The 22,648-nt window shown below is 37.5% G+C and overlaps 1 protein-coding gene across 1 annotated transcript in view; it reads left to right on the top strand.

Annotated features, from left to right (window-relative positions):
- LOC127526694 (serine/threonine-protein phosphatase 6 regulatory ankyrin repeat subunit C-like) overlaps positions 1–22,648 on the top strand; it is a 183,124-nt gene that overhangs the window by 108,468 nt on the left and 52,008 nt on the right. The window contains exon 11 of the mRNA XM_051922866.1: positions 9,970–10,086. Coding sequence (XP_051778826.1) covers positions 9,970–10,086 — 117 coding nt within the window. The remainder of the gene's footprint in view (positions 1–9,969; positions 10,087–22,648) is intronic.

Genomic DNA, 22,648 nt, shown 5'->3' with positions numbered 1-22,648 from the left:
AGGACATGCAGGTGATGGGTGTAACATAGCAAGATGCAGAAGACAGGAAGATATGGTAAAAGATGATCTGCTGTGGCAACTAGGGAATCCATTCCCGGACGGGTTTATCTATTCCCGGGAATCCCGGGCACCCGGGGATGACACAGTGCACGGGCATCTCACATGTGAATGGTTTTAGAACAACCAACACTTATTTTTAATAAAACTACTGCAATATGTTGACACAAATAAAAGACTAACCTTATCTACAAGCAGTTCATGCTGTCATAGAAGTACATGTATCTTTAGTTGTGGTAATAAGAGTGTAGAAAGCACAACGTCCTCACAGATGGCTCATTGATAGTGCTGCTGCGTTGCAGTAAGGAGACCGTGGAAAATTGTGGGTTCGCTTCCTGGTTCCTCCCTGTGTGGATAGCGCTTTGAGTACTGAGAAAAGCGCTATATAAATGTAATGAATTATTATTATTATTATTATTAACGTGTCCAGTGTGCGGTCATCCATGCGAGAACGCACCTTCGTGCAGAAGTACGCCAGCCGCTGAGAAAGCACGCTCTGCCTCCACTGAAGTAGGCGGCACAATCATCAGATACTGATACACTTGTTCTAAACAACGCCTGTGCTTGCCGTTGCTCTGAAACACCGCCATTTCAGCTTTTACTGATGCATCCAGTTTATTGTCATCATTCTGTAATGGCAAGTTTCTTGGCACAGATAATGCGGATGCAACAGACTGACGCATTGCAATTTCAAATTGCTGTTCAAAGCTGTTGTCTGATGAAGTGCAAGCTGCAGCAATGGTGCCACCTTAATTATTTTCAACTATATCTCTGTTATTTCTTGATCGATTTTTACACTTTTATACGCTATATATGCGAGCTTGGCTGTTCCCGTTTTCCCAGGAATTACAGCAGTTTCATTCCCGGGAATGTGGGAATGAAAAATGTCCGGGATTCCCTAGTGGCAACCCCTAACGGGAGCATCCGAAAGAAGAAGAAGAAGATTAATGACTATCAACAGAATACAGTATTGCTAGCTAGAACAAACAACAACAAAAAAACACTTCAATGCTAGAAAATAAAGAGTCACAGAGCTAAAGTAATATCAAGCCACTCCCCTCGGTGCAGGAATAGTACAAATACAACTTAGTCATTATAATTATTATTTTTTAATTTTCTGTGATATGTTCAATACAATTTCTAACCTATAATTATATATTTTTGGAGTATGTGAGATTTTTGTGGTGTCTGATGCCTCTTGCCTGTTTTTAGGTTGTTCAGGTAGGTCCATCATGGACATTCTGAAATATTATTAGCATATGTTAGGAAGTCCAATAAATAGATTCAACCCCCTCATCCTTGGATTCCAAGGCTCCCAGTATCTCTTTTGTCTTTTCCATGGGCAGGAGTAGCACCTTGGAGATATAGCAATGGCATCAATTACTACAGAAGGATACTCAGATGAGAGAGAGAACAGAGGAGGGGCAATAATAATTCACTAACATAGTAATACTTGTATATTTTTAAATAACATACTAAAATACAATACTACCAGCTAATTAGAAGCTTTAATCAGATTAGGCCAAACATAGTAAGTCTAATATTTCTCAGAAAAGAGTCTAGATGAAAATAAATAAAAATTAGAATGGGAATGGCAATTGGAAATTCAGCACAACCAACGATTAGGCAAAATGACATACTTTTACACAAAAGCTGTAATCCAGAAAGACAATAAACGTGTTATTCTCATCATTTGAGAAGAGAATGCTGAATCTGTACCCTTAGATGAGATACTAATGGCTGATACAAAACTTTTTCTGTGCCAAAAATGGTGTCCTCCCATCTTCTCCAACTGTCTCCTACTGCCTGCTGGGAATTGTAGTCTCCATGTGGATGCTAGGTTTTGGGTTGCCCCATCCATGTCAATCCCACTTCCAGATATGCAGTATCCTGTGTTTTAAATTGGACCTATGGCAACACATGTGCAAAATTTTATAAGAATCAGTTCAGCCATGTTTGTGTGATTGGCAAACAAACAGACTGAATTGAATTTACCCTTGACATTAATAAAGTTTATCTAATCTGATCTAAACTAATTATGATTTTACTCATGCAGATATGGACTGAAGCTTCTGGACTAGTATAAAGCAATTTAATCCATGCAGATATACTGGGACCCAATCTAAAATTGCAGATTGCAGTAAACAGACTTCCCCATTCCTAGAAATTTGATTCTGTTCATCTGGACAAAGTTTTTAAGTGGAGAAATATTTCGAGACTTATCCAAGTCTCTTCCTCAGTCTCAATTGACTGCAGGTTTCCCCAACCTTATAAACAGTACCTTTGCTTAATCACAGAGACTAGCACCATTGACAAAGGGCCAGTTGATCAGTGATATGCAAATTGTCCACTCATTAGTAGACGTGTGAACCATTCATAGAGGGTTGAGGAATGGCTGCAATCACAGCATTGTAAGATGGCGACAGATGTACCCTTAGGCCCCCTCCTCTGTTCAGAGATGGTCGTTCCTTTTTCACGTAAATGGCCTCCTTGATTCCTCTCTCAAACCAGCGCTCCTCCCTGTCCAGGATGTGCACCTCTTCATCTTTAAAGGAGTGACCACTATCCTGTAGATGTAAATAGACTGCGGAGTCCTGGCCTGACGAGGAAGCTCTTCTGTGTTGTGACATGCGCTTAGCCAGTGGCTGCTTGGTTTCCCCGATGTACAATTCACGGCACTCCTCCTGGCACTTAACTGCGTAAACTATGTTACTCTGTTTGTGCCGTGGGACCCGATCCTTGGGATGGACCAATCTTTGGCGTAGCGGGTTTTGGGGTTTGAAAGCCACTGAGACCCAGTGTTTCGAGAAAATGCGCCTCAGCTGTTCCGATACTCCTGACACATACAGGATCACTAAGGGTTTTCACTTAGACAGTGGATGTCCTTCCTCTCTCATGAATCGCTTGGAGCTTTCTTTAGGTGTCCTCCCTGCTTTGACAAAGGACCAGCTGGGATATCCACATTTACTCAGGGCCTTTTTAACGTGGTGTTCTTCTACTTCCCTGGCCTCTGAGTCTGTGGGAATGGTGTTAGCTCTGTGTTGTAGAGTCCTAATGACACCTAGTTTGTGCTCTAGTGGATGGTGAGAGTCAAACCTTAGATACTGGTCCGTATGTGTGGGTTTACGGTACACATCCACTGTCAAATGTCCCCCGTTGACGATGGAAATTTCACAGTCTAAGAAGGCTAGCTTGTTATTTTCCATATCCTCTCTGGTGAACTTGATGTGTTTGTCCACCCCGTTGATGTGGTCTGTGAACTGTGGTACCTCCTGAGATCTGATTTTGACCCAGGTGTCATCCACATATCTGAACCAATGGCTCGGTGGTGTTCCAGGATAGGATGATAGAGCCCTCTTTTCCACTTCTTCCATATATAGATTGGCTACTATAGGTGAAACAGGGGAACCCATGGCACACCCGTGCTTCTGCCTGTAGTACTGGCTTTTGTATATGAAATATGTTGATTGAAGACACAGTTCCAAAAGCAGGCACACTTGGTCTGCGTTGAGAGAGGTTCTTTTACTGAGAGTGGGGTCATTCTGTAATCTCTTATGTACTACCTCCACTGCTTCAGTCACTGGGACACAAGTGAATAGAGATGTAACATCAAATGAGACCAAGGTTTCTTCTGCCTCCATAATGACCTCTCTCACTTTCTCCACGAAATCCAATGTGTTCTGAATGTGGTGTTTTGAGCTGCCTACCACCGGGTTAAGAACAGCGGCCAGGAACTTGGAGATGTTATACGTGACTGAATTGATCATGCAGACAATGGGTCTTAAAGGAGCACCCTGTTTGTGTATTTTTGGTAAACCATACAGACTTGGTGTAGATTCCCCTGGGTATAATCTCGAAATATTTCTCCCACTTAAAAACTTTGTCCAGATGAACAGAATCAAATTTCTAGGATTTCCTTACCTGGATTATTGAGCATGCATCGAGACAGACTTCCCCATTCTACTGTATCATAGGGATTTTCTGCATCCAAAGATAGTAAAATCACTGGATTATTTACTACATTCAACAAGGGCTGAAGACTGGATGGTGTCTTTCAGAGGTACCTTTTAAAGGGGAGGCCATCCAAGATGATCCTTAGAAAGTGCAAGGATCATCCAAACATAAATGTACTATGATTTGCATGTATCTAGGTAGGAGATGTGGTTCCATCCCATCTATATAAATCTAAGTAGAGTTAGACTATTTTTATAAGATGCCAGAGTCCTTGTCAGCCTGCTCCCAGTGGCACAGTTGCACACCAGGGCTCCCCTGGGGTTGACACTTTCACATGGATATAAATGGGCTCTCCTACTTGTGGATCCCTGTTTAGATCGTACAGCTCAGTCTCAGAAGCATGTCGGCCTATGGCAGTACAGACAGACACTAGAAATATTATTGGCTTTGTTACACTGATGCCTATAAAGATGAATGTTTTTGGTAATGTATTACATTCTGTTGTTAAATGGTAATTCATAAATGCACAAATGTTTATTTTAATGTGGTAAAGTCATTACTCTTTAAATCTGTCATCTTTCTTATAATTATATAAATATAAATGCCTTAAATCCGTGTAAATTAGCAGTACTTGTTTTTTCCTAGCAGAAGCTACAGTACATAATGTTCTTATGTAACACTTTTACACATTTGTCTTCCTGCTTAGAGCTGAGACAGTAGTAGTTACTTATTTTCACACTTCTCTCTCACTTCAGTCTAAATAAGGCACAGATGATAATAACATATAATTGAGGCTGATTTGCGGTCTTAACACATCCTATTTGTCAGCTGAAACAAGAAATAAAGTGCTAAGCATTTGTGTAATGAATAGCTGTAGAGCTGTTTGCTTTAACTCTCAGTCCCTGAATATTTTACATGCATGCAGCATTTGTTTAATAACCTTATCATAGGCAAAATGTCTGCATGTAAAATAAATTAAGCTGTGTAAAATTCTTCTTTGTCTATTAGATGATTTTTACTATTTGAAAAATATTCAGAAATAGCAATTTTACAACATCCTACACATCATGGTAACAGTTTGCATATCATTATATTCTGCATTTTATAATAGATGGCATACAATCAGGGCAGGCTTTGACTCCATCTAACCCTTTAATGGGAAAAAGTCAATTCAGAGATTACACGGCTGTTGGAACATCTGGACACATCTCTGTAAATTCAGGAATATTAATTATATTACCATATAATATGGTAATCTCAAAGTCTCTTGAACTTCTTTTTTATCTTTTACGTTAGCTAATACAATCATTGTCTAATAACATACATTGTAAGACAAAAGTTATTCTGAACAAAGAGTTTTCCTTGCAATCTAACCAGAGTACAACTAAAAAAAACTGAGGTCATTTGCATGTTGAGTATGGCTTTCTACAAACATTTCAGTTTTCAATTGATCCTCTTTGCAGAATTCCTCTTTTACTTGATTTGAGATTACTGAAGATATTTTTTCTTATTTTTGGGCCAATAACAACATTTTTGTATATTTGTTTCCTCTAAGTTTGGGTCATAGTGTTGGAGGAAGGTGAATTATTATCAGAGTTTTCACAGATTACCAATAACCAGCTTGAATTTCTATACTGAACTCCATATCTGAAGGTGATTTTGTCTATAGCATAATACATTGTTTCAAAGTAAAACAACAAAGCTTGAACTGCTGTTTTTAAAAAGATTAAATAATTGAGTTGCCAGTGTAAAATTTTGTGTAAATATAGATAATTTTAACATATTGAAATAATAGAAACACCTAACTATATATATATTAAGGCACAGGCTACCTTTTCAATTCAGATCAGCTTCCATCCATAGTGTAATGCTATCATACAAGTCCTGAAATGTGTGTAGTAGGATAATACACCATCCATCAAGAAGAACGGCCTCCAGTTCTTTGAGGGATTAAAGGTGTGGAAATGTATTTTTGACTCCAGAACTTTTCATAAAAGTGAAACGGTGCTAAGATCTGGTGACTGGGGACGTCCGGAAGTGCATCTAAGTTAATTGTAGTGTTCATGAAATCACTCTTGAATTAGTTTATCTATGTGCATGGACTATTATTATTCTGGAATACGGAACAATGTTTGCATCATGATGTGTCCTTAGTTTTGTAAAATGGCTTTATATTCCTTTGCTATTATATGCTCGTGCAGAGGATTTAATAGCTCTAATGACTCCCACGAAATGAATGCCCATACCATAACAGACCCCCCTACCACATTTAACATTTGGCATCAGACATTGTGGCATATTTTCGTTTTTCCAGGTCTAGAAGTAAAAAATAAGGTGAAAGATGACTCAGCAGACCATACTATTTTCACATTTTGTGCTTTTACTCCTGATTGTACATCTGTCTGCAATGGCCTCAGATACAAGGAGCTTCTGAATGGCAGGTTTCCCATAAATTTCAGCTTTGTTAAGCATGAGTTTAATGTTCTATGTAAAGCACCTTATATTGATGGTTTCCATGAAAGCCCTATATAAATAAGTAATGCTAGGACAACCTATAGAATCGTCAATTAGATTAGAGTTCACAAAATGTTTACCTTCGGCGAGTTACATAATCTTAAGAGGGTGCTTTTCCTTTTAAGCCAACTTTTCATACCAGGCAATGTTATGAATTGGATTCCCAAACGTGGCAAAAAGGGAGCAAATAACCATGCTGGGCCTTTGTAGAATAGATCTCACCACAGGCAGCTTGACCCCAAACTCTACTGGCATGCTTCAGCCTACACAGCACTAAAAGAGTTTTTGACTTAAAGATGTCTTTAAAGTACAAAATATCCGACATATCTCCCAAGGGAGAGAAGCTGTGTTAAAACTCTAGATAGAACAGGCAGGTTTCACCAAATGATTAATTTTAAATGAGAATACTTTTCAAAAACAGAAAATAAAATGAAAAAGCTCAAAAAGAGCATAAATGAGTTGTCTAGAAGGCAATTCTAGGTGACCTAGTCCTAGTGCACAATTCAAAGCTGAATTCTAGTAAATAGGGCAAAAGAAAGGACTCCTATAACTTCAGTGCACTATTACTGAATTTAAGATCTTCTTTGGATCTTAAATAGTAAGAGATAGGTCTCAGGAGTGGTGACTTTAAGGTGGCCCCACCTCTTGCGCTACCACCCAAAGAACACAAGGAATACAGTATGTATACTCACATTTAAAGGGACAGAGTACAAACAACAAATAATATGTGCAAAAAGGGTCAAAGCAGGAACATCAAAATAGCAGCCAAAGCCTAGAAGTGAGACAAAATTCATTCTCCAAAGGTACAAGAAATTAGGGCAAAACCAACCAAACCTTTCAAGCAGTATATTAGTGAAGTTTTTTTATCCCATCTTGCCACTTACAAACAGGACATGATCTCTCAGGCCACACCCCCAGAAACTCGGAACACAGACCTAAAGGTGGGTACTCAAATTAGAGGTGATTAAAGGACCTAAAATTGTGTCCAAAATATTACAAAAAAAAAAAAAAAACACAACATCTAAACTATTAGGAAAATCAAGTGAATATTGACATTGTGATAGACGGCCACACCCGGAAGTACTGCCGGAACTTGATCGAGGAACATCTGGAGCACTTCCGGGTGCCGTACAAAAGAGGCCGCCTCACTCCACTTGGGGCACCGGAGTCAGGAGGAAAAAGACAGAGCTTGTGAGATAGGAGTGGAGGCGGCACAAGAAAAGGACAGAAAAGAGAGAAACAGGACAGTGAGCATTTATTGGGGATTTGGGCACTCTGTGGTGCTGTAGAGGAAGAAAAATATAAACGTGTATGTTTTGGGACATTCTACATCCGTGTCTGGGCTAAAGTTCACAACAGGAATAGAATCCTTGACCCCAATAACCCCCAATTCAAGTACAAGATAGAACCATGAACTATCTAAATGAGTAAAAGAACCAACAACCAAACCAAGTCAGGACAGTAAAAGACAACTTTTCCTGAAATGAGGTCCCAGTTCCTGTTTGTAGAATCACTTTTCCTGTGTGAAGATCACCATGATTCTTTGTGTTACAGTCACTCATTGTGCATAGGATAATATCTTAACTTGGATTACAGAGCACATTGAATAGCTCAACCTGTCAAAGACAGACATTCCAGTTATCCTGGCCAGCCAGCTTGGCTCAATATCACTAATACACTTCTAGTTAGTACAGAACCTTTGGGTGGTGATCAATGACCAACTGTCTTATACTGACCACATATTTGCTGCATTTCCTCCCAGTAGTCTATAAGAAAAGGATCAAACCTTATGTGACAGTGTATGCATTACAGCTTCTGGTCCAGGCATTGGTCTTCTCATGTCTGGACTACTGCAGTTTTCTAGTGGTGTATCTGCATACACTACCAAGCTACCATATCAAATGTCAATTAAGACTCTTTTCATGTCTAGTTTCTCTCTGGTGGAATGAGCCTCCCACCTCCATTTGAACTGCTGACTCCTTTATTGTGTTTAAGAAGTGTTTATAGGCTCTGTTGTTTGTGCCAAATTGTTCATAGATTTCTTGTGACTAAAGAGAAAAGATTTTTTATACTTGGTTTGGAGCCCTTCACTTTTAGTGATAACTTTTATGATCTTGTCTTGCTACTCTTGCTCAAAACAGTCTCTAGATTGATGTTTACTTGATTATGTTGACCAATTTGGATAGCATCTGCTAAGCAAATAAATGTAAATGTTCAACAGTGCAGTTTAGCACCTTTATATGGATATGGAAGTAAGACTTGCAAATAAAACTGTGCTGGGGTTTACAAATAGCATGACAAAGTAAAAGTAAAAAGTAAAACATTTGCATAACTAAATACTTAAGATGGAGTTTTTATATTGAAATAATTTTCTTTCCTTGTTTCAACATAAGAACTTTAGGTCTAGTTTTCTTCATTTCCCGGTAAATGCTCTGATTATTGTTGTTTGACATTTTTTAATTTTAGCTCAATCCTGTCTTCATTTGTGCCCAAAGTTCTCAGATTAAAATCGTCCAACTTTGCCTTACCTGTATAAATCTGCGTGATATTTCCTGGTCACCCATTTTCAGGACACAGTTTTTTTGGTCAGTGTCACTAAAGGCTGTTGCCCATTCCAAGTACCAATCTTCAAACGGATGCCATGACACCCTCACACAAATACCAACACTGTGCCAGTAGCCGCCTATCATTCTGTCTGCATGCCATTGCAATTTGGGAGGAAACTGGAGTATGCAGAGAAAGAAAGAAGGAAGAAGCAAACCCTGCAGTGATAGTAACTTAGCCTCAGAGGTCATTATCTGCCTACATCAGCAGGCACGTCTACTCAGTCTCTTTATGTGACATTTGCCTGCTGCATGGGCGTGCCCACTCAGTACCATGGTGGTACTGGCTGAACAGTTCATATCTCCTATTAAAAGTGCTCACCACTCAAACATTTTAGTCTATCATTATGTTACAATAAAAAATTTCTGTGTTCCACTAGGACTTTGTGTCATTCATCATAATATAATGTTAAACTAAATTATTTAGATCATACTAAATGCATTATTCTTTGCAAACATTTGTGATTATGGAAAAATGCTTTAGCTAAATAAAATATAAAACCTGTCTGCTGCTTTCAATTTGGCCATGTATGGAGTGCTTCGAGACAAGAACTCTATAAAGATCTAAAAAGAAAACCTCAGTTACAAAAAGTCCAGTTTATCATTTTGTTAATCTACCCTTGATCCATGTTCTTAATTCTGTAATGTTATCTCAGGTTCTGCTTATAGATTATTTAATCCTTTATTAAAATTTTAATTTTTAATGAATGTATTTTTATTATAATTAGACAATGTATTTACAGTGAAGCAATCCAATTCACTTATCTTTGTCTTTTGTATTAAAGGAGTGCATTGCCTCATGTTTCCATTCCAGTCTTACTCTTGGCTTGTTCTGTTGCAGGAGCAGATGTGACAATAAAGGATCGCCAAGGTCACTGTGCATTTGATTATATACATAGTTATGATGAATGGATCAAGAGTGGATTGTTCCCAGAGGAAATAACAACACTATTAAAAGGTAACACAATGTGTGTATAATAATAGACAAAGATGCATCATGGGAGTTTTGCCACCCACCCACCTGTCTAGATGTTCTCACAGACTAGTTTTTAATGTCAACCGTCCACTATTTAAAGTGTTCATTTTAAATGTACTTGCGACTTGCTGCACCTGGAACTTCATAACTAGAACAATTTAATTAACACAAGCACAGAAAACCCTTCAAGCTCTTTGTAATATAATGAAACATAAAATGATAAAGTATTATGTGACTGAGATAAAGGAAAGCTGAAAATGCTTGTGCTAACGAGGTAAATGCAAGTGATGTGGAGGAAATAAGCATTTGTTTTGACTTTCCTAGAATAAAAAAGTAAAGTCTTTAGGAAAACACTTTACATTTGCTGAAATGTTCTTATGTTTACTTTAATTCTACACAAAAGAAAATGAATAACTTAGCTATGTTAACATTAATTTATTTTTTGCATGCCACCCACTCATAGATTAATTTGAATCCAAAAAGGTTTGAAGTCACTTCGATTTTACCTATAAAAACTAAGATATAGGATTAGGTAACAGACAACCTAATTAAAAATTATTTCAAAAATTAAACTTAAAATTGTAGAGCCAATTTAGTTATCTGAAGCATTATCTCTGATACTTCTGTCACGCATTGCCTGGACAGACTTGGTTTATTGTGTGTGCACAGTGGAGTTTAAAGAGACCTACAACTCTGAGCTGAAAAAAAGGCAATGGTGCAGTACAGTGGTACAGCAGTTAGCATTGCTGCCTTGTGGCTCCAGAATCACTGTACAATTTGAAGCCTCACCATCCATGTCTGTGTTGTTTCTGCTGATACAGCTGTTTTCATTTCACATCCCAAAGAATCGTGTGTTAGATTAATCAGAGACTAACTTAGCATGGTGTACCCTGCAGTGGACTGGAATTCCATCCTGGTTTTGTTACTCCCTTGTGTCCTTTGGTGCTGGAATAGATAATGGCACCACATGACCCTGAACTAGAAAAGCAGGTTAGGGAGTGGATGAGTTGAACTTTGGCAATGAATGATTAACAGCTATTTGCCCCATGCTCTTTTAAGCAAATATTACTTAAAACAGACTCCCTCATACAGAGCGTAAGAAAATAATAAATGGGCATAAAAAGATTTGGGGTCCAAGGTGAAAAAGCACTTTTTAACTTGGTGCAGATATATGCAGTAGAATGAATATAAACACCATTGTTGTTTTGTTGTAGTCTTTTCAGAATATTCTGGGCTTCTTTAAATTCCAGAAAATGGCTTCAAGTATAGAGATGTACCCTTCTACAAAGCTGGTTCTTCAAAGACAGCAATGTGAGGTGCTGAAGTTGTTTAAGTAGCAATTAGACCAGAAGAGGTAGGACATCTGTGATCATAAGTTGAAGTAATGTTCATGTCCACCCACAGTGTTATCCTCCATTCCAAGGACAATAGCAAAACATTAGTCCACGACTATGTCACACTCTGTTTCTTCCTTTCGATTCTTAATTATCAGAGCCCAAAAGGCACCCACTAGGCTCACATATCTGACAATAGTCATACTTGATTCCTGGAGAGCTATAGTGGTAGTTGCTTTTTTCCCTGTTTAGTTTCTAATAAAAGCAAATTCTTCCTTCTAAATCCTTTCATAATTAGGATTCTACTTTCTGCATTTGGAAATTAAGTGGAAATGCACTTATGACTGAAGCCAGGAAGCACTTCTTTACGCAAAGAGTTGTGAGAATCTGAAATAATCTACTGAGGCATGTATTGAAGCAGAAATCTTGGCAACCTTGAAGAAGAATCAGGATGAAATATTGGGCCAGCTTAGCTATTAGCTAAACAAACAAGCCTGATGGACTGAGTGTTCTCCTCTCATTTATCAAGTTTCTTATTTTCTTAATTTTGAACTCAATGGATGGGTTTAAAGCAGAGGTGCCAAATTCAAGTCCTTGAGTACAGCATTAAAATGCCAGAACTTTTAGAACATTTCTGAAGAGAACAGTCCATTCAGTCAAACAAAGCTCAGACCTAGTTTTTCCAAAATTGCTTAGTCACTTTATAATGTATACCACTGACTTTGCACATAGATTTGTTTTTCAGTCTTGAACAATCATTAGATACAGTCAGAATTCTGACTAAAAGTAATGAATATGGGCCGTGAGTATCAATTGTTTCATGACTAAGAATCACCTAGATAGTATGGACACGTTTTTGTTATTTTGTTTTTTAAGGATTAATGTGGTGTCCTCTCCTGGGACCATTCATTTCTTATTCCTCCTGCAAATCTGTACTGAATAAAGTGCGATGGAAAATGAAGGAATGAATGGATTATTTTTTTCATTTTTGTCATCTTTTTGTCCAGTTTTGGCTTTATTCAGAAGGGAGCAGGTTTTCCTCCTGTATTACATACATAAAGCTGCAGCAGTGTACAATAAGAAGGAATCAGAAGATGGATTGTAATAGTAGTAACAAGCCAAGATCATAATGTTGTGTATGGCCATTTCCATGCTTATATCACGATGTATAAAAACTAAATTTGGCATAAAGCCATGCACATTCTCATGGCAGCCTACCCCATTGCATACACACATTTCTGCTCAGTTTTGCAAACTGACGGCAGCCAGCATCAAAGTATTGCTACTGTTTCTTTGTGGGCTCCCTTTTTTCAGATTCGCCTTAGTGACGTGGGATTTATCAAATATATCGAAATTAATTGCATATCATTTACAAATTTAATTCACTTGATTGTAATCATTCTGTAACAATATAATGGTGCACAGAATGAACAAACTATTCCAAATATCACAGCTAATTTAGCGTTGTTACTCTCAGGACACCACTCAGAGCATTTCAACCCATTGTATGTGTGTGTGGTATCATAGCTGCACGGCAGCTGATCAGAAAGCTCTATGGTGGGTTGTGTTGAGAGAGCAGAAGATTATTGGAATGCAGCTTCTATCCCTGGAGAACATTTATAACACATGCTGCCTAAAGAAAGCTACCAGCATCTGCATAGATTCCAGTCAGCCATGCCGCAGTCTATTTGAACTTGTTCCTGCCTCTAGCTTGATGCTTGTTGGGGCTGGCGCAACCCTGGATGGATAGAATAGTTTTGAAGAATTGGCGTTCTAAGCTTACAGCTGGCTTTACATTTATTACAGAGCTCATTGTGTGGCAATTGGTTACATGGAGAAAGAAAACGGAATGACAGGAATTGGGCATTGGTATGTTTAACAGAGACAGCACTGCTGCATTAAATTATTCCATTCAGGATTGTGCGTGTCCCAGCAAGCATCTTGCGGGAGGTAGGAACAATCCCTGGACGGGGGAGGCAAGAACAATCCCTGGATGGGGAGCCAGCTCATTGCGACCACTGCACCACCATGCCCCCATATGTTTAATACATGCTTTAATGCAATTCTTCATTACAATTATATCAAGTATACATCTTACTATTCTAAAATGTTCAGATAGCTGTAATATCATGAATGTAATGCATGTATTTGAGAAACTCTAGTAAATTAAATATTGATTTTAAGATGAAGTTTACAATGCTCTACTTTAATGACAAAATAAACTACAAGATTAAAGTACAAATTTCGAGATTAAATTCTACATTTCAACCTTTTTTTTCTTCACTGTGTCCCTAATTTTTTTCTTTTCTCTGTGCCCTAATACGCTTCCATATGACACTCTGACTGAGAGATACAACTTGCTTTTTCACCTCAACTTTTTTATATTGGGCACTGTGCGACTTTCTGAACTTGAACTTTTGAGTGTCTCCGCCAGGCTATATCAGTCCATCATTCTTCTTTTGTTGCTTTTCACATGGCTTAAGCCAACAAATAGTATATTTCTCCTTACCTCCACTTTGCATTTGCTGAAGGTTTTTTTTTTTTGTTTTTCATGCTTCTACCATTGTCTTTTCACAAAATGCTTAACATAACAGGCTATTTATATTGATTTACATATTCAAAGGGGTGTAATTCTGGGAGGAGTCGGAGTGGGGTGGCATGTGCGTGCAAGTGCGTTACTTTTCAAGCTGACCGAGATTTATGGAATTGAAGTGCGTGGAAGCTGGCTTACACACAGTTTTGTGCATCTGAATTTTTTTGTGCGTACACACATTTCCACTTTTGTCCATACGCCATGTTTTAGTGTGAATTCTATGCATGGCGTTATACATGAGACAAAATCATAGATCAAGAAATGCAGCAAGAGAGTCAGTAACCATAATTTTTCATGTAAATAAGCCAAAACATAAAACATAAAGAAAAATCAAAGGATTCAAAAGAATTTGTAACCAACATTACTAATTAGAGCGTTTTTTTGTTTTGATTTATCCACAAACTTGAACAGTAAGGAACTGTACAGTAGTCGGTGACCTTTATATCATTTCAGTAATGAAGTCACGTGTGACTGGTCATTCTTCCGTGCAATTGGTTGGCTGTCCTGCATCAAAAACAGCAAGCAATGGCAGTGCCCATAGTAACATAAAAATTGTGGAGTGGGAAGGTGGATTTTAAAAATAACATCCTCAAAAATTTCCTAAATGAAAAACAGTACCTGACCATTAAATACCAAAATCCAAAATGATATTTTACATCATTTTAGATGTCAAAGAAAAGGCTGTAAAATATTAAATAATCCAGTTCATGACACTTCCAGGATCTGTCTGTATCGTCAAGCCTTCATCCACCTATTATTCCTGACAAGATTGTTGGTCCCTGCTACTGAAAGCATCTCCACAACATACTGTTGTCACCACCACATTTTACAGTGCAGTGTTACACTTTTACCACACATGTCATTTGGTGCTCATTCAAAAAGCTCCACTTTAGTCTCATCAGACTACAAGACTTTCTGCCATATCTTTGCAATATCTTCCAAATGACACTTTGAAAATTCTTTACAGGCAAGTGCATGTTATTTAGCCAGGGCTTCTTCCTTCTACTTTTCCATAAAAGTTGTTTTTTGTGTAATACCGTGGAGATTGTTGAGATGTGAACATCCTTTCCAATTACTGACTTCTGCAGCTCAATGAGTGTGACAATTGTCACAATGAGTGTGATTGTGACAATTGTAACCACAGTGGCCTTTCTGACAAGTGCCATTCTTGTTTGGCAACTAAGTTTATAAGGACATCCTGATATAGGCTGTGTAGCTCTAATTTCATATTACTTCCAATACATAAGAACATAAGAAATTTGACAAACAAGAGTTCAGTCCATCAAGCCGGTTTCTTTAGCTAATACCTAAACTGTCTTCTCCAGATTCTTCTAAAATGTTGTCAAGGTTTCTGCTTCAAATACATGTCTCAGTAGTTTGTTCCAGAGTGGCAAAACACTTTGCGTAAAGTGCTTCATGGATTCACTCTTAAGCTGAAAGAGTGTTGCTGGATCTACTTGGATCTACGTTATGATGGACCACACTGAGCTCAGGGATACAATCAGTGCTTTTGAAATAGCCTCGTACTCTTCCTCAGATCTATGCTTCTATAAAGGATTATAGCTCTGATTTGTTTTGAATGCATTAATTTTGGTTTGTTATTGGTCAGTCTTTACCATGCTGTTGGACTTTGGGAAGGGAGGATTTGTTTATCCTTATGAACTATTCGAGAACAGGTGATCCACCCATTTTCTACACAGGTGAAGGACAATTTAGGTACTTTGGTAAGATACTACACTGCACCTGAGCAAAGTTAGCCTTATATTTACCAAGGGTTTTTAATCTCACATTTACGATTTTTCCTTTTTAGTAGATTCTTACAAGATTTTCAGTCTGTTTCTTTTAATTTGGCATTATGAATATTCTGTGGTGGGTTGGCACCCTGCCCGGGATTGGTTCCTGCCTTGTGCCCTATGTTGGCTGGGATTGGCTCCAGCAGACCCCCGTGACCCTGTGTTCGGATTCAGCGGGTTGGAAAATGGATGGATGGATTATGAATATTGTTTTGTAGATTCTTGTAGGAAATTCTTACTTTAAAATATTGCTTAAAGTCTGAGACAATGGAATGTGGAAATCGTTTTCTGGAAAGAATCATTTTTTAAGGCTCTGTATAATTGGCATGCATAATTACACCAAAATATTTATATATACACACCACATGTTTATTGAGAGATTAGAGTTGTATGATTTGGGTTTACACTCCATATTTTTTGCATTTGGATTCTACAGGACACATTTGTGCAAGCGTTTCTTATTATTAGTGCATTGTGAGGGACAGCCTGTGACCTTGCCTGGCCAAGACTCCCTCAGCCTCGAAGGATTGGGGAGACAGCATGCACAGGGCATTGTTTCCCCCAAATCACTAGATGGCAGCTCCCCTGGGTTGCAGCAGCACACCAAGATTCCCACAGGGCATTATGGGAACTGGAGTTCTTTGGCTCATCCCTGTTGGGTTCCATGGGTGCTGCCCCTTGTTGCAGGAGGAACTGACAAGCCTTACTTTGTCAACCTCCAGCTTTACCTGGAAGTGCTCCCTGGCCAAACTTGTGGGACAGTAGAAGTACTCCCAGGTTTTGAATAAATGGATCTGCCTGCCACAACTCTGAACAGCCAAAGCTAAGAGGAGGAGGACAATGCTTTTGGAAAGGAGCAGAGGAGGCAGTGACACAGAGAGAGAGAGAAGTAGAAGAAGAAGAGAGAATATTGCTGTGCTTCTGCACTGTGGCTGTGGTGTGGGAAACACTTTCTTGTCAACAGTTTCATATGAAAGAAAATAGAAACCTTTTTTTATGGCAACTTGTGTCCACAGCCTGTGTGCATCAGGAGTTTAGGGAGCTGGAGCACCCCCTGGTGGCAAAAACATGTAATATTTTATTACATATGTGTGTCCTTGATGTTTGTCTTTGGATATGTACAGTAGATCCTGTTTTCAAGATTTGAAGAGGAAACAATAAACAAACAAGAATTGATTACCAAGGAGAGAAAATAATTTTCCAAATAACACTTTGCAATAACATATCTCACTACCTACACTAGCTGTGCATTATACAGAGATAACACTTTAAGATGAATCAGTGACAATAACATCACAATTACTGAGAATAAACTGAAGAACTATAACTTAGATAATTGATCAGCTAAATACCCTCAATCTATATGCTGAGTTCTCTTATATACAGTACTGCTGTAACTGCAATAATAATTACAGATAAATGGAAACTCATCATCTATCACCAACAAATTATTTATGAGAGGTACCGAATATAAACATGTATCATATGCCAACATAGTTGATGCATTCAGGGATTACTAATGAATAACAAAGGCCATGTGAATCAAGGCATGATTTCCATAAATATTTCTTTTGTTTTTTTATTGTTATTGATTTTAAGGATTTCCTTACAATAAATAAATTATAAATCAAATAGACATACAGTACCATACATTCACATCAGATCAGATATTTCCTCTCCTGCCTATCTAGAGAGTAGAGAAGGAAAAATGTAATATGAAGTAATCACTCAAAGACATTAAAATGTCTGTTTGGCTGGCAATGGTTCAGCACTGATTGTTTTAATGACTTTTTATGCTTGCCAGTCTGTAACATTTTTTATCTTTGTTTTTCAATTATTTTACATATTTTATTGATTTTTAACAATTAATTTCATTATAATTTATTGAAAAATCTGTAAGACATTCAGCAGTACATCTTATGCACATTAGATCGGTTATCTCCTCTTCTACTGATTATAAGACAAAGAAAAAGATTTAATATGAATTATTCAAAGATACGGAAATATCCAAAAGGTTAGCAGTGGTTCAGCACATTCAATTAATTGAAAAAATGTAATAAAAGCTGACAGATTCTAAAGAACATTTGAAGTTTTTCTATTAAAATTATTTTTTGTGTAATTTTAAATAAAACAGGAAAACCTTTTCCATTTATTACCCCAATTGTATCATCTTTATCTTCAATTTGTTACATTGTACCATTCTAGTGTGATTATCTCATTGCTTTATTTTGGATTTTTGATTTCCTTAACACGTGTGTCCATGTACATGCATATGTTTGGCATCTCATGGATTTGTTGGTTTTCTTAGTAATGATTTAGATGATTATGAAAATATGTTCTAACCATTAGAAAATTTGTTTTTAATTCGGGTGTGGATTTTGGGAGTTTTGGAACACAGAGAATCTGGTTTTCTAAAGAGTTTTGTTCCATTTTTGTTATAGAGCAATACTGATTTTTGCTTTGTTTATTTATTGTTGTTGCAGAGCTACTATGTTGTGGCTTTATTGACAAAATGCAATGTTCTGCTATGTGACTTCACTCCTGCAATGCTTTATAAGCCAGCGCCATATGTAACATGTTGTCCGAGATTGTGGATATTCTCAGAAAGACTAGTGTGTGTTGTTACTTAAAGATTCTCTTGGTGTTTAGACTTCTAGATACCATTTTTACTTCAACTTTTGCTTTTTGTTTTGGTTTTGAGACTTGGTTCTTCATCTCCCAGTTTTGAGCCCACATGGTATAAGGGGTCACCTCCATTATCTGTTTATGGTACTTGCCCTTGTGGCATGCCATCAGTTCCACAATTTGACAGAACGATTAAAGAGTGGGCTGCATATTTTATCACAGTTTTTTGTTTAGTTTAATAAATGTAGTTGCTTTTTGAGATTTTTTGACCCATCTTTTCATCTTAAAGGAGTAATTGTCTGGCTCAAATGAAAGCATACCCAGGGTGCAAATCCTGTGGAAATCAGGAGTCCTGTTTTTGTTCCAGTACTGACTGAACACTGAAATCTTACTCTGTTACTTTGGAATATAGGATTATGTTTACAGAGTACTATCACTTAAGATATGCATGTCATAAACTAATGAATCACATCATATAGGTCTATTCAGTCAATAAATAAAAGCCACTACACCTTTTTATGAAAGTTTTATGACACTTTTTATGTCACTCAAGCACTAATGTGCTGTAGTAATTCTGATGCCTGCTATAACAACGGTGAAACCTTTGGATGAAATTTCTTTAATTTGAGATACTTTTATTGTTCTGTTTGAATTTTTGAAGAGTATATTCAAAATGTATGAATGCTTAGGGTAAATGAAACATTATTAACAGCACCCTGCCACAGACTAGGGCTGTAGCTTTAGTTAGAACACGGTCAGCAGCAGCACATTATTTTGAGGATAATGCATGCTAAAAAAATGAAGACATCCTACTAATCACCTTCTTCGGAATTTTTATTTTGAGCATATTTTCTCATAGACCCGCTAATGGGCGCTAAATAATTTATAACACTATAGCATATTTTTAAAATGTATTATTTGGTACTCTTCACGATATTGAGAGAGCTCAAAGGGTTAGTTTTTTCTTCCAAATGCCCTCTAAACATTTACATTTGGAATATAGGGAAGCCGATATATTGTTTTATTTTAAAATAATGTTAATTTCTTGTTCCATTTTCAAATAAGTAATCACTTTAAATATACTCAGACAGCCACAATATTATATTTTAATATGTCAAAAAATATTGCTATAATTTTGAGAAAATAATTTCTCCATTATTTAATCAATTTGTGCCATGGAAATAATACAACTGGAAATTTTAGAGTAGAGCTGAGCATTGATTTTGGCTGGATATTCCCTGTGTGCTATTAGAAAATATATAAGGTATAGAGACACATTTGTTGCCTTTGCCATGAGTAATGTAGTTTATCTAATTTTTATGAGCTACATTACCTCAATGGCCCTGCTCTATAGATGTTTCTATAAATTCAAAGACCTAAATGTCATCTCGGCCTTAGCAAATAATAAAAGTTAAGAATAAAATAAAACAAATACATTTTTGAATAATGTCCTCTTTCTAATCAACAATGAATGCTGTAAATCCTTGACCACTTGTAATTCTTACACCCACCCAATCACAATCTGCTGAATTAATGGTTTTGCATCCATAGACACAACAGATTTTCAATTGGCTCAACCAAAGCCACTTCAAAAGCCCAAAATGCACCTGATCTCACTCATTCTGGATTTTAAACCTCCCCACTATGCAGAGATACTGAACAAATTTCACACTAAATGTTTGAATATCAAGAAGATATATGATTTAGGCAACCCGTTATTCAAAGCAAACGTTTATGATAAAAGCAGATCACTGTTTTAGAATTATAAACAGAATTAATGCACTGTTTTGCTAAGCCTGATACCTGTGGGGAAGCTTGAACATGTTATCAAATTTAATAATAATAATAATACATTTTATTTATTTGTAGGCACCTTTCTAAACACTCAAGGACACTGAAAAAATAGATAAAACACAGATTATAAACAAAACTAAAATACAAAAATTAAAATTTAAACAGAGCAATTGTTTACATATTTACTGCAAACTGATGACTCTCACAAGATCAAAACCAAATAAATGATCCCAGTGTAGGATGGCATGATAAAACAGTGGTCAGTTGGTGAAGCCTTTTGGATCCTGAGTTCTTGATTTGAATATCTCACCCAGTCATTTTCTGGAATGTACATGTTCTCCCCATTTCTCCATATTTTTTTCTGCAGCTACTGTGAGTTTCGTGTTAAATCTTATCAAATTAGCTCAATGCTAGTGTGTCTGTTTGTGTTTATATTAGTGGGCCCCATGCAATGGGTTGTTAGTTGAATGTTATGTTAAAGTAGCAAGTATACCCAAATAAAGTTTTAGCCCCAAGCCAAAACTTAACTGACTAACCTCACACAGAGGGGTAATGTTGCACACCTGTGCCAAGTACCTAAAATGTCTCCTAGTTACATTTCACTAGTCCAGGCCTGGGGTCAGATTTATTAAACTTGCATATGCATAAAAAGAGGCTTGAAATGTGTATACTCAGCTGTCCATGTTGGGATTTATAAAAGAAAACTTCATGGAAGATCTTTTGCATATTCATGGCAACTCTGACACAGCATTTCAGAGAAGCTGGGAAATGATGACACCCTTGATCAAGTAGGGAAATGCAGCCAAACCAGTTACATAACATCTCATGTGTATAATAACTCATATCACCAAGCCGTTATTATAATGTGCATTGATGTGACAAACACATTAAAGCATAAAGTGATGATTATGACATACAGACTCTATTTTAGTTCCCTTTGAAGAGGGTCACTGCTGCATATTTGCAGGGAAGTAGCTGACAGGTCAGAAATATCTAAGCCAAGGTTCACTCGATCATGCTCACTGTACTGGAAACCATTACCCTTCTAAAATGTTGCTACGAGCCAGTTTTCATATGGTGTGAGTGTATATAGAGAAAACAAGCTTCTGCCAACATTAGAAGGCAAATTGCAGCAGCAATCTACTGCTCTGATATTGCAATGAGGGCACCTAGGGAGAATGAATTTGCTTTTGTTAACTGTAAGCAGTGCCGTTCCATTAATGCACAAGACATATATGATGCCAAGATGAGACTAACAAACTTCATGGCTCAGTGGCCTTAGTCAACCCATGATTTGTTTTTTTTTTCTTTTTTTTAGGTGAGTTAGCTTTGGCAGGCGTGATGCTCCTGTACTTGGTGGCTGGCTTGTTGCTAGCATAACTGGCTGAACCCTAAGTTTTTCATATGGCCTGTACTATTCATGGTAACACAAATCAAGTCATTACATGTGGCAGGTGATTTTGGGTACCTGTTCAGATGCTGGTGCCTTATGGCTTTCAAACCCCCCGGAGCACAGATGCAGTGTGCCCTCTTGTTGTGGAGTGCAGCATGATACATTAGGATGAAGGATGCTCTGCCAGCCAGGGAAAGTCTGGTACATCATGATTGCATATGTATGAAGCTGATTAGCATAGTTCATGTATAGTTGTTTCAGAGTGACAACAGGACAAAATTACGGATGCGTTTACTTTCACACATTTACAAGATGATTGCGATTTATAAATGTAAATTGCATAGAATTGTGCATACAGCAGGTTTTATTAATCAGATATTTTTTTCTTGGCATACACATTTTCCTGTTTTTTCGGCATGCGTGTATTTTCACATTCAAATCCATGTAAAGTTTTATAAATGAGACACCAGGGACCTCATTTATAAACGGTATGTATGCACAAAAATGTTGCATACACCCGTTTCCATGCTCATATCGCAATGTATAAAAACTAAACTTGTCGTAAAGCCATGCACATTTTCACGCCAGCTAAATCCTTCGTGTACGCAAGTTCTCTGCTCGGTTTTGCAAACTGGCGGCACCCAGCGTCAAAGCAGTGCTTTTGTTTCAGTGTGGTTTCCCTTTCTTTTTTAGATGCAAATCTCTGACGGCTTTATCAAATACACTGAAATTAACTGCATATTGTTTATTAGTTTAAGGCATCTGTTTGTAATTAACCTGTAACAATATAATGGTCCAAGGAATGGCCAAACTATTCCAAATACCATAGCTGCTTTAGCATTGTTACTCTCAAGTATTTATCCCACTGTATCTCAGTGTGGAATCACAGCTCTCAAGCAGCTGATCGGAAAGAGCATTATCGGTATACAGCATCAAGCACACGCTGCCTCAGCCATGCACTGTTTGAACTGCTTCCATACGGCAAATGCTTCAAAGCCTTTCCTGTAGGGAC

Source organism: Erpetoichthys calabaricus, chromosome 1 (assembly GCF_900747795.2).
Source record: "Erpetoichthys calabaricus chromosome 1, fErpCal1.3, whole genome shotgun sequence".
Classification (NCBI taxonomy): Eukaryota; Metazoa; Chordata; class Cladistia; order Polypteriformes; family Polypteridae; genus Erpetoichthys; species Erpetoichthys calabaricus.
This window is presented reverse-complemented; position numbering and strand designations above follow the sequence as displayed.